The sequence below is a fragment of the Miniopterus natalensis genome, chromosome 13 (assembly GCF_054644295.1).
Source record: "Miniopterus natalensis isolate mMinNat1 chromosome 13, mMinNat1.hap1, whole genome shotgun sequence".
Classification (NCBI taxonomy): domain Eukaryota; kingdom Metazoa; phylum Chordata; class Mammalia; order Chiroptera; family Miniopteridae; genus Miniopterus; species Miniopterus natalensis.
The window spans coordinates 41,007,271-41,019,466 of NC_142093.1; the positions used below are offsets into that span (position 1 = coordinate 41,007,271).

General features: G+C 53.4%; 1 protein-coding gene across 1 annotated transcript; it reads right to left on the reverse strand.

Moving 5' to 3' along the window:
- Positions 1-9,797: 9,797 nt before the first annotated feature.
- Positions 9,798-11,943, reverse strand: EGR4 (early growth response 4). The gene is made up of 2 exons (XM_016202520.2): positions 11,505-11,943; positions 9,798-11,110 (listed from the first exon to the last, which is right to left on the reverse strand). Exons 1-2 carry the CDS (start codon positions 11,941-11,943, stop codon positions 9,798-9,800), a joined length of 1,752 nt encoding a protein of 583 aa, XP_016058006.2.
- Between the last annotated feature and the right edge of the window lie 253 nt (positions 11,944-12,196).

The following is a 12,196-nucleotide window of genomic DNA, read 5'->3' on the forward strand; positions in this document are numbered from 1 at the left end:
GAGTAAGACAGTCATGCCTTCACAGTACTTACAGTCTAATAATCAAAACAGTGAATATTTACCTGCTAATTATTCTGGTCAGACACCACACTTCTCATTTAGTCCTCAAGGCAGTGCTGCCAAGTAGGTGGTATCGTCTTCACTTTAGGATGAGGAAATGGAGGCTCAGAGTGGCCAAATCACTTACCCAAGGCCAGTAAGTGACCGTAACAGACTGTTGCTTTGGTGGCCTGCAATGAGCATGCCTCGGTGGAAGTATTCTAGCCCTTATGTGGTCCCCTCCCCCATGACTCTGAGCTTGGCCACATGACTTCTTTGGCCAATAGGACACTAGCAAGCCTGAGGCAGGCAGAGATTTGATAAGTAGTTGTACCTTAGGGCTTATCTTCTTAGAATACTTTCTCTTGGGATCCAGCTGCAATGTAAAAAACATGGGCTAGACTACTGAATGATTAGATGCTATGTGCAGAGAGACTCTAACAGATGAAAGGCCATCTTGATCTTCCTTTCCAGCCAGTCTCTTAACTGAATGTAGCTGAGAGGTGCCAAGTGAGCCCACAGTCACAGCCAATCCACAGACCATGAGAAATTAAAAAATCACTGTTGTTTTAAGCCCTTACATTCTGGGAAGGTTTGTTACATACCAGTGAATAACTGAAACAAGTGACAAGCCAGGATTTGAAGCCCAACTGACTTTGAAACCCATGCTCGTAGTGTCCCAACACTATGTTCCTTCTGGTTGGGAATGGAATGTTGCACCAATACTATAATAGTCGCAAGTTGGCCCATAGTAGCACTCAATAAATACTTGTTGAATGAATAAATTAAGGGTGTAGTATGTTTCCGGAGAGGTAGGAAAGTCCAGGGAATTCAAAGGCAGAATGCAATAACCTTTCAACAACCATGACTCCCCTTCCCACTACAACTATTCCAAAAACAAAAACAAGCTAGTTATCCCTAAATCTAGAAACAAGTATGTGAGTATCACCAAACTCCTTCTCTCTGTCCCTTTCTCTGTTAAATGAAGATTAGGCAAAACGGAGACGTTAGCAGAGCTTTGGTCATTCCCCCTCCCCCCAACTCCTTATCATGCCACTGGCATCTCCTATCCTTCCCACTTGGCCTTCAGGGCCCGAAAGCTCTTCCTCCCTCTTTTCATATAAAACCCACATGCAGGAAAGAAGCAGAGAAGGTAGAAATTACAGAAATGGAGGAGGAAGACTTGGATGTGAATAGATGGCTTCATAGGCCAAAGAAATGAAACTCTAAGCTCAGTTTTTTCATCTGCCAGCAGGTGGAAGAGGTATTCTAAGGATGGGGAGGCAGCTGGACGCGTCCTTGTGGATGGGGAATAAAGGAAGGCCCCCTGACTCTCTAAATCCCTCTGTAGCTCTCTACAGCTAAGGCTACGGCCCCACCATGTGTACCTCCCAGAGTAGTCACTACAGCCTCATGAAGACCCACAGGAGTCAATGCATCCAGGCCTCTGCTTCCTGGCAGTCCTTACCCTGCCTTTTCTGTGCTAAGCTCCCCCTCATTCTCCAGCTCCTGCAAACATGCACACGCCTCCCAAGGTCACACACACATGGCTCCAGCACCTGGATCCCACACCCAGAAAACCATCTGGGCCCCTCGCTGCACAGTCAACCTAAGGAGAGAGCAGGCCCCACTCCTACTCACAGGTAGAAAGTGGTAAGTGCACACAGGTCTGTATCACACTCACATGCAAAGCATTGCAGTGGGGCACAAGCGTCCAGGTCACTATGGGCACAGTCACCAGAGGAGGCACTGGGATATGAGAAGACAGAAACATGGGGGCACACATATGCACACCTCCAGACCATCACACGTGCACACCAGCACGCACACAGCCACCTGAACCCTCCCACCCTCAGACACCCGCACAGGTGCCCAGCCAGGCCTCAACACCAAGCCCCTCCCCCACCCCTTTCAGAAGCAGGTAGGAAGGGCTGGGGTTTGGGGGCGCTCCCCCCCTCCTTCCCTCTGGTCCCTGTTCTCCAAGGTCCAGAGCCCCATTGGGGTCTGGAGCCCGCCCCGCCCCCCAACCTGGCTAGACTGGCTGGGGGGGGGATGGGGAGCCTGGTCTCAAATTGTTCTGATTTTAATTCCTTAAATTAACCCCTTCTTTGCCTTTGGCTTGGCCTGCCCAGAATCCCTCCCGGTCGGGTCTGGCAGTCTCCGGGCCTCCAGAGGGCTGTGGGGGAGCAGGAAGGAGAGGCGGAGGCGACGGCCGGGGTCCTCCCCGCCTCCTCCCCGCAGGAGCGGTCCCGCAGCGCGCCCGCGACTCGCCCTTACCTCCTCCACCCCACGGCGAGGCCAGGCCCCGCGGCCCTCGGGTGGGGGTGCGGAGGCAGCCCCCGCGTGCCTGGTCCTGATGCAGGGCCGCCTCGGGGCCTCGGATCTCGCTCCCCTCCGCAGCCTCGGGTGGCAGCGGCGGCCAGCGCCCCCCGCCTCCCTACCGGGCCGGGGGCGGCCGAGCCTCCCGGCCAGGCGCAGCGGGAGGGGCCCACAAACCTGGTGGGGGATGGATGGAGGGTGAGGAGGAAGGAGGGGGCGCGCGGCCAGAGGAAAAGAAGGGAAGGGGGAGGGAGGCAGCGAGGAGGTGGGGCGGAGCCGGCCCCTCCTCCGGGGCGGGCTCTCCTCCGAGCTGGGGAGCGGCAGATGCCGCCAGAAGCGGCTGCGCCGGGACCCCACGTTTTCCACTGAAGGTGGCTTGAATGGGGGAGGGGTCCGCGGCGCCGCCCTGGGGGTGCAAGGACGGCTCCGCCGGCGCTCTTCCTAAGCCCTGGCCCTCGCAGCTCTCAGCGCCGCCCAGCGCACCCCCCTGCCCCGGGCATCTACAGTGGTGGCCTCTGCTGCCCACCTCTGATCCCAACCTCCCCGCCTAATCCCACCTCTCTGCCTCGGGCCTCCCAACTCGGGGCAAATCCTGGGGGGGGCGGGAGAGGGAAGGCGCGTGGCACTACTCCTGGGGTATGTGCCAGGGTCCCTAAGCGGTCTCAAGGGGTGCACGCCTGGGTTGTGCACTTGGTGTCTTACGGTCATGACCGTGGTCTCCGCAGGGGCTGCTTGGGTCAGTTCTCTCTGGGCATCCCTAGGGAGCCAGGGGACCTGGGAGTGGCTGCGGCCAGTCTCAGAATCTTGCCCTTGAGGATGCCATCTAGGAACACATGTTCCCCGACTTAGAGGAGGTGGAAAGGGACAGGGGCCTCCAGCCCAGGTTCCTTCCCACCTGGCCCTTGGCTTAAGACCTATCCAGCTGTCCAAGGAGGAACAATCCAGCTGTCCTAGGCTTGGAGGAAGTCCACAGGGCTGGGTGGGGGCTGAGAAATCAGACAGGGCGTTGAGGCTACCAGCCCGGGGCTGAGCTGGGCTTTGCATGAGGAAAAGGAGAGATGGCATTTCAGGCTAGGAGTAGCGCATGGGCAAAGAAAGGCACAGCCATGGCTAGGGCAGGGTCGGGCACCAAGGCCAGGAGAGGCATTCCAGTTGCAGCAGAGCAGAAATCCAGCATAGCCCCAGGGGTCTCTAATAAATGAGGCTGATTGGGACTTTCTTTGGTTCCATCCTACTGCTGCTAAGGCAGAGGCACTGGGCATTTAGTATCAGAAAAGGTAAGTTGTAGACTTGTCAGGTGACTTTTGGGAAGAGGCAAATTTAATAAGAACTGAGGCTGAATAGTGGCCAGAAAGGTCAAAGTCCACCTCCCCATCTCCTCTTCTTCCTCTAGCTCCTGAATTTCTTTCCTTCTCCAGAAATTCTTAGACTGAACAAATAAAAAATCACTTTTCCTAAGATCTAAATGATAACAGCTCCTATTAATCAAGTGCTAAGGATCATGCTAATTATTTTTATGCATGTAATGGTCCTAATAAACCTATCAAGTAGGTATTATTATTATTATCCCCACTTTACAGATGGGGAAGTTAAAGTTCAGAGCTCAAAAAACAGCAGTCAGAACTTGAACTCAAGTCACCCAATTCCAAAGTCTATGCTTAAATACAGTGCCTTCCTGCCACCCCTTTACTATATTAAGCCCACTGAGCCTTCCTTTGCCAAAATGCAGATTCCCTAAATCCACCTGCTTTTGCAGATAGCCAAAAATATCCTTATATTGTCTTGGTTTAACCTTTGTTCTAATGATGTTTGTCTGTCTTCACTCTGTGCTTCCTGTGAATATGCAAAAACAATTTGGGGCCTGCTTGTGCATGTATATATGTGCTTTTGTGCATGTGTGCATACATGCATGTGCATACAGGTATATATCTGTGCATATGCACAATGTGTGCATGTGTGTTTGCAAGTGCTTCCATGTCTGATGCCATGCATGTGTATACATGTGGATGTACATTGTGCATGTATGAGTGTGTGTATGTACAAGTGAATGCACATGTGTATGTATGTGAGTGTACATGTATTTGTGTATGTGTGTGTGTGTGCATGTGCGCATGTATGCCCATGCTACATTTCAGACAACAGTTCCTGTTTGGTTGTTATGGGAACCACAGTTCTAAAAATGTTAAACTGAATCCCACTCCATGTGGTCCAGAGAAACCAAAAGAGAGAGAGAACTGAATGACAAACACATCTGGGGGTCCAAAGCTAAGGCAGAGACATGGGCTCAGCAAGAATCGAACATGAAAAACTAGTCAGAAGTGTGTGTGGTCCCACTCATGGGGCCCAAAGGCTTGGATCAGGGCCTCAGTCCTGCTTCTCCCCATCTCTCCCTCCTGATCTTTTTTTGCTTCATGTTCTCTAACCCCCTTCTTTCCCTCCTCCTTCCCCCCTTCTCTTTTCCTTTCTCCTTTTAGGCACGTAGGCCTTTTTCTTTTTGCCAATGAGCCCACATAATAATTAAGCATTTAAGTGTGCTGGACAGTAGGCTCGGTGATATGGCAGCCACAGTGTGAATCAGACAAGGTCTCTGCCCTTGAAGGAGCTGAAGGGTAGGAGGATTTGGATAATACATGAGGGGAGGGAAGAGGGCAGAGTAATGGGAGAGGTGACAGAAGAATGGAAGATGAATTGGGGTCAGATATGGAGGGCTTTAAATGCAGTGCATTTCTGTTGTTGTTAATCCTCACCTGAGGATATTTTTTCCATTGATTTTTCAGAAAGAGTAGAAGGGAGAAAAGGAATGGGGAAGGAGGAGAGAGAAACATTGATGTGAGAGAGACACAGCAACTGGTTGCCTCCCCAATGCACCCCAACGTTCTAACCACTGAGCACTCTGTCCAGGAATGCAGTGTACTTTTTTATAGGAAGGTGGAAGCTATGGTCAGTTTGGGATAAAACACCATCAATAATGTTTTAAGGAAATGACAACAGTAGTGATGTGCAATGTGGAATAGAGGGAGAGAGAATGGAGGCAGAGGGACCACAGGAAGCACCTTGATATAGTGCAGGCTTGTCTTAAACAGGGCACAGGGGGTTGGGGTAAAGGGAGAGGAAATAGAAGGCATTTTTGATTGCTTTGTCAAACTTTCCTCCATATCCCACCTTATAAAGATTCTCATTACTGTTCCCCGTCTCTTCAGCAAAAGAATCATGACTTGAGTGAACCTTTGTTACTGATGTGTGTGTGTGAAATTCCTCCGATGCACTGGAAAGGAAAAAAATTGGGAACCATTGGCCCAGCAAATGCCAGGCACTCAATACTACTTGTGGAATGACTGGATATATGGATATGCACTGGTCTTGGAACTGGAAGGCCTAGCTAGATTCAAGGTGCACTTCAGTTTCTTATCATCTGTATGCCCTGAAGAAAATTCCCAAACCTGTTGGGCCTCAGTTTCCTCCTCTATACAATGAGGAATCAGAGAGGATGTTTTTTTAAAGAGAGAGGAAGGGAGAGGGATAGAGAGAGAGAAACATCCATGAGAGAGACATTGATCAGCTACCTCCTATACACCCCCTACTGGGGATGGAGCCCACCACCCAGGCACGTGCCCTCACCAGGAACTGAACCAATGACTTCTTGGTTCATGGGCCGACGCTCAACCACTGAACCACACCGGCCAGGCTGACAGGATGTTTTTATAAGCTCCTTCCAACTACATGTTATTCTGAGATTCTGTGTGATTGTCACAGCCAAGGTGTTCGTGTAGAATGGACAAGGGGGTTCTGGCAATAGGCACAGACAGGATAAATGTGGTATATATGCATATTTTAATATGTCTTTATTGTTTTCAGAGAGAGGAAGGGAGGGGGAGAGAGAGAGATAGGAAGATCGATGATGAGGGAGTCATTGATCAGCTGCCTCCTGCACACCCACTACTGGGGATCAAGCCCGCAACCCAGACATGTGCCCCAACCAGAAATTGAACCCCGATCTCCTGGATCATAGGTCAACGCTCAGCCACTGGTAGGCCATGCCAACCAGACTAATAGAGAAATCAACGTCTTCTTGCTTCAGTTTTCAGCAATACTCTTGAACAGATAATCCCAAAGCTCTCCTGCTACACAATGCATGAACTGGTTCACAAAATATAACAGACACCTCAAATGCTTAGCTGAGCTTGTAAGAAAGGAAAGAAAATGTACATGGATCAAAACAAAGGAAATGAGACCAAGGAATGTAAGCATGAGATGTGCTGTGACTAACCCCAGGAGGTATGGGGAGGGAGGAACATTGATTGTCTTCCCTGACCTGGGTGGTCCTGCTTAGAGTAGGAGGGGTTGCCTCTGAGAATTTATAACTGAGTGAGTTAAGAGTTTGAACTCAACACCTGCATGGTACAGGAACCTCAGGCCAAGAAATTAACATAAATATTGGTCTCCATCAGTTGATACTCCTGGAATGTCTGGCACAAGCCAATATAAAATTGCTCAGGAGAAATATACCCTCAACCCAGGCCACAGAATATTACTGCCCAGGTAAATCCCCACAAGATAAAAATTACAATAGGTAAAAGGAAACAATGTATGTTGAGATGTGCATTAGTCAGAACCAAGGGGCTGCAACTGGGGTAGGGACCAGGATTGCCTGACTTAGAAGTCATCTATGTAGCAGTGATAGATGGAGACTTGGGAATTAATGTGCTCTCCAAAGAGAGTGTTGAAATAGGGAAGGAGAGAGCTCAGAACCAAATCTGGGAAACACCCACATTTTGAGGACTAAATGAAAAAGAGAAGCAAGTAAAGAAAATGAGTCTCTGGGTCCTGGTTGTGGGATGATTGATTTTAATTATTTCCATCTCCTGCTTAACATTCTTTTCCTTCAGAATCCCTAGGAGACAGTCCAGAAAATGTAGCTGTTTCCCTTGGGAGTAGCAGGAGGAACTTCTCAGCTGAGATTTCTAGAACCAGGCTGGGCTCTGGTACTAGCACTACTACTAAGTCAATTTTCTCATCAGTGATATTTGGCCTACGTATGTGTGAAAACAAGATGTGGCAGGACAGAGCAGATAGTACTTGAGGGAATGCTGCTGAAGAAGGTGAGGACAGGGTGGTTAGATCCCACCCACCCACAGCCTGTCTGCCCTTCTTTGTTCAGGTTGTGTGTTTTGGGATCAGTTGCTTAAAATCTGGGCCTTTGTGCTCTTCTTTACCTACTCTGCATGGAAAGTGAAGTCAGGTAGTCGGCGGCTGTGATAGGTGTGGTCACTTAAACAGTAAGTAATGAGAGTCATCGTTATCTTATGTCTCCGTGAACCTACCATGTAACCTATTACAATACCTGATGTTCCACCATTTGAGCCTCTCTCCAGGGTTAAACATTGCCCTCTGCAGGCCACTCTTAAAATGTTAGTTCCTAAAACAAGTGGTATCAAATCTTTTATCTCAAATTGGTTTATTAGATACAAGATACTCAACCACGTGAAAACACTTAACACCTGGGGAGAGAAATGGGTGGAATTCCCTGACTAGATAATTTTGTCTCTGATCAACTGAACTTCGGGGGTGAAGGATGGGCAGGTCTGAGAGTAAAGGGATGAAGAAGCCAGAGGATAGGAAGCTGGGTTGATCTGGCACCACAGGACTGTAAGGCTCTCTTAACTCAAGAATAGCACATCTTGGCACTGGCCAGGTAGCTCAGTTGGTTGGAGCATCGTCCCCATATGCCAAGGTTTCGGGTTCAGTGCCAGGTCAGGGCACATACTGGAATCAACCAATGAATGCATAAATAGGTGGCACAACAAATCAATGTTTCTCTCTCTCCCTCACTATTGCTAAAAATCAAATTTTTAAAAAATAACAGTGTCTTTTAAAATATAGCACACCTCAGAAGAGAAAAGAATGAAGCCCCCAGGTAGGCCCTATCCTTTTTTTAGCAGACAGGAGTTGCTAAGAAGGAGAGATGGGATGCATGATGGGCTTTTAATGCCCCAAGGTCTGCCCAAGGTGGCCAGAAAGAATGTATAAACTTTTGGGTTGGGAGCCTAGGGAGTGAAACTCTAACTTCCCCATCATAAGATCATGCTTTCCTCACCATCCCCTTAGCTGCCCCCTCTCCACGAAGCCATGACGGGGTTCACCTGGAGGAAAGTTAGAGAAAAGGGGCTATGGCAAGTGCAGAACTGGACGATAAGGGGGCTGCTGCTGCCTGGAGAACTTTTGTGGAAAGAGCAACTAAGGCGGCTGTGAGCCTCTGGCAAACACCCTCTCTTCTCTAGGCTTAGCTCTGCCCATCAATAGTCTAGGTGAATGCTGAGTCCCTTTTGGCACTGACAGCATGTGATCCTCATACAGAGGCACAGGCACTTGCTGGCGCCTCTGTGACACCTAAACACTGGGTGTTCGCCAACAGCACTGAAGTACTGTAGACTTCTGCCGCTGTCACTACTGCCCTCTAGTTGTGGAACTTATTTCACCTCTTAGTAGGAAGCCTTTCCAAACAGTGCTATTAAGCTGAGGTGCCACCATTCTGGGGCTGGGAAAAAAGCACTGGCTTTGGAGCCAGACAGAGCTGAGTTTGACCTGTCTGTTCCTAGCTGGGTTACCCAGAAAGTTAACTACTTTGCTTCCTGAATCTTTGAAATGGAGTATTTGACTGCTGCACTCAGGATTGTGAGGATTAAGGAGGATAATATATGCACAACTTCCAGAAACACCTTGAGCCCTTAGGCTAGCTGTGATTAAATTCATTTGTTAATTTAGTACTTATTTATTGAATGCCTACTATGTGCCACAGTGCCTGACAGCAGGTGGGTAATGACTCCATGGATGTAAGGAACTCCTTTCTTATTCTGGGGGTTGGGGGGTTGGGAAAGGGGTTGGGAGGAAGGTTCAGAAGCTTGGATGGCAGATAATGTAAGCTTTTAGCACAATAATTTTAATTGCAAAAATAAACAGTTTTGCGAACTGCTTGAGAGTAGCGTCTGCTTTACAAAAATTAACAACAAACAGGAAATAGCCCCAAAGCAAAACGTTACATCCAATGACTGCTGGAAACGACATTGCTGTACAAAATACCGCTCGAGACCGGCTCGGCGCTGCCCCAGCCTATCTCTGGGGGGTACGGGGGGCTAAGGGACTGCGTGGGGCGAGCTCCAGTACAAAACACTCTTGAGTTCCAAGGAAATGCCTACTCAGTGGGAGGCCTGAGAGGGCTTCCCCCAGCGCGGCAGACGCGGAGACAGAGCCTGGACGGCGGGAGCTGTCCACGGGGCCGGTGCTGAACGGGCGTGTGCAGCGGGCGCTTCAAGGGAAATCGGAAGCCGGACCGGAGGCCGCCCCCGGGCGTGCCCGGAAGACCAGCCGCGAGAGGGGCGGGCCTGGTCTTCTCCGGCGCGCGGGCCGGCGGCGGCGCCCCAATCTACAAACTTATTTCTCCCTCACAGGGCAGCGTAGGAGAGGCCCAATGAGTAAAAGCCAAGGCCCTTGAGCCGCTCTTCCGCGCGCGCCTTCTGTTTGAGGTGCACCTTGCTGTGCCGTTTCTTCTCATCACTGCGCGCGAAGCGGCGGCCGCACACGTCGCAGGCAAAGGGCTTCTCGCCAGTGTGGGTGCGCACGTGTGTGGTAAGGTGGTCGCTGCGGCTGAAGTTGCGGAGGCAGATGCGGCACTGGAAGGGCTTGTGGCCGGTGTGGATGCGCAGGTGGCGGTTGAGCTCGTCGGAACGCGCAAAGCTGCGCACACAGCTCTCCACCGGGCAGGCAAAGGCCTTGGCGTGCGGCCGCGGGCAGAAGCAGCGTGCGCTGCACTTGCCTCCCCGGCGCCCCTTGCGCCGCGCCTTAACCGGGGGTAATGGGGCCGGCGGCCCGAGAGGCTCAGGCACGCCACTGCTCCCAGGGATGTCCGCCACCAGAGGTTTTGGGAAGTCCGTCGCGGCGCTGCGGAGGCCCAGCGGGGAAAGCTGAGGCTGTGTACCAGCCAGAAACTCTCTGCCGTCGCCGCTACTCCCTCCCTCCCCACTTGGAGGGGTCAGGAGCCCGGGGAGTCCCTCGGCGCCCTCCCCTAAGTTACCCAAGGCCAGCGGGAAAGCGTCATAGGCCCCCGTGGGGTAAGGTCTGTTGGCCGAGTCGGCCGGCAGCTCTGCGGGGCAGCTGATGGACAGCAGATCTTCAATCTTGGTCCCCATCGGGGGGAAACGGGCTTCAGAGGGCGCCTGGTAGCTTCCCTGTGACCCACAGCTCCCTGGGGCACCGGCTGAAAGTAGCTCCCAGGGAGCGTAGGGACCCTTGAAAGCCGAGGCAGCGTCCAGCGCTGGAGAGGCCGGAGGAGCCCGTCGGCCTGGCTTGACGTCGGGTGGGGAGAGCTGAGGCTCAAACAGGCACTGCGAGGGGGCGCCAGCCGCGGGCGAGGCCTCCCAGAAAGCCTCTGGGAAGGCGGCAGCGCCCAGATCCGGGGAGTAAAGGTCAGGCGGACCCGGCAGCAAGGCGTCGGGGCCTGAGGGAAAAGAGGCGTCCAGCGGAGACCGGGATGCTCCCACATCAGGGCCGGGGAAAGGTGCCAGGCCTAGGATGCCCGACATGAGGTTGAAGAGTGACTCTGGGTCGTGCGGGTGTTCGGGCACTGCCTGGATGAAGAAGCTACCACTGTAGCTTAGGCTGGGAGGGGGTGTGGGCGCAGGCCCCTCCAGGAAGCAGGAGTCGGCTAAGTCCCCCCCGGCGCCGCAGCTGCTCAAAGCCCAGCTCAAGAAGTCGCCTGCTGAGGAAGGAGCAGGAATCAACTCCCGGCACATAAAAAGGCGCGCCTTGAGCCTGCAACCCCTACTCAAGGATCGTTTGGTGCGCACTGATACATATAAAGTGCCTTTTTGCACATTCTGACCCAGTTGGAGCAGGCATACGCCCCAAGACGCACACAAAAACATGCACACGCAAAATACACGTGCACAGGCAAAAAGGACACCTTGATACATGCACAATTTCCTGCGGAGGCGCTGGCAGCCCGGTGGGGGTGGCAATGGCGGTGCGCGCCCCAAACCCCCGAGCTCCCTACGACCACTCCCCCACACCTGCGTCCACGTCCCATCCTGTTTCAGGCACCGTGCGCCCCCGCACTGCGCCGCCGTCTGAGCACCCCCGGCCGCGCTCCTTACCTCCGGGGTAGCCAGCGGCCGCGTCCCTGGCGGCCAGCCGGGGCAGTTCGGTGCTGGGTTCCGAGCAACAGCCCTCGGCGGACTTGACCAGAAGCGCGTCGGGGCCGGAAAACTCGCTAAGGTGGAGCATGGCGCGGCGGCGGCTGCGAGGGGCCGGCGGCCTCGCCCGCTGGGCTCGGGGGCGCGCGGATAGCAGGGAGGCCGGCAGCCGGGAAGCCCCGCGCCTCGCAGACCGGGGCGCCCGGGCTCCTGGCTCCGGGCGCTCACCTCTGGAAAAGGGGTCGGGAGGCTGTGGCGCCCTTGCCCGTTGGGACCGGCCTCGAGAGGCAGCTCCTCGCCTCTCCAAAGCGCAGCCGGGCTCCCCCAACCCGGGGCCCCCCCACTTATATAGCAGCGGCGGCGCTGGCTCAGGGCTTCCGACTCGCGGGGCCACTGCCATTTCGGGAGGCCCCGGTCCTGCCGCCATGACGTAAATGCCCAAACATGGACACAGGATGTTTGCCGGGGACTCCCGAAAAGGAAAGCTCGGGCCGTGACGTCGCCGCCGCCGCCGCCGGGCCCTCGCCGCTGCGTGCGCGCGCGCTCCCTGCGCAGGGAGCCCTGTGCGCGCAGGGGCCGCGGGTGCGCCTGCCTGGGGCTCTGCGCCGCGTGGGAACGGGCGTCCAGTAAGTACGCTGCCCGCCTGGAGGCAG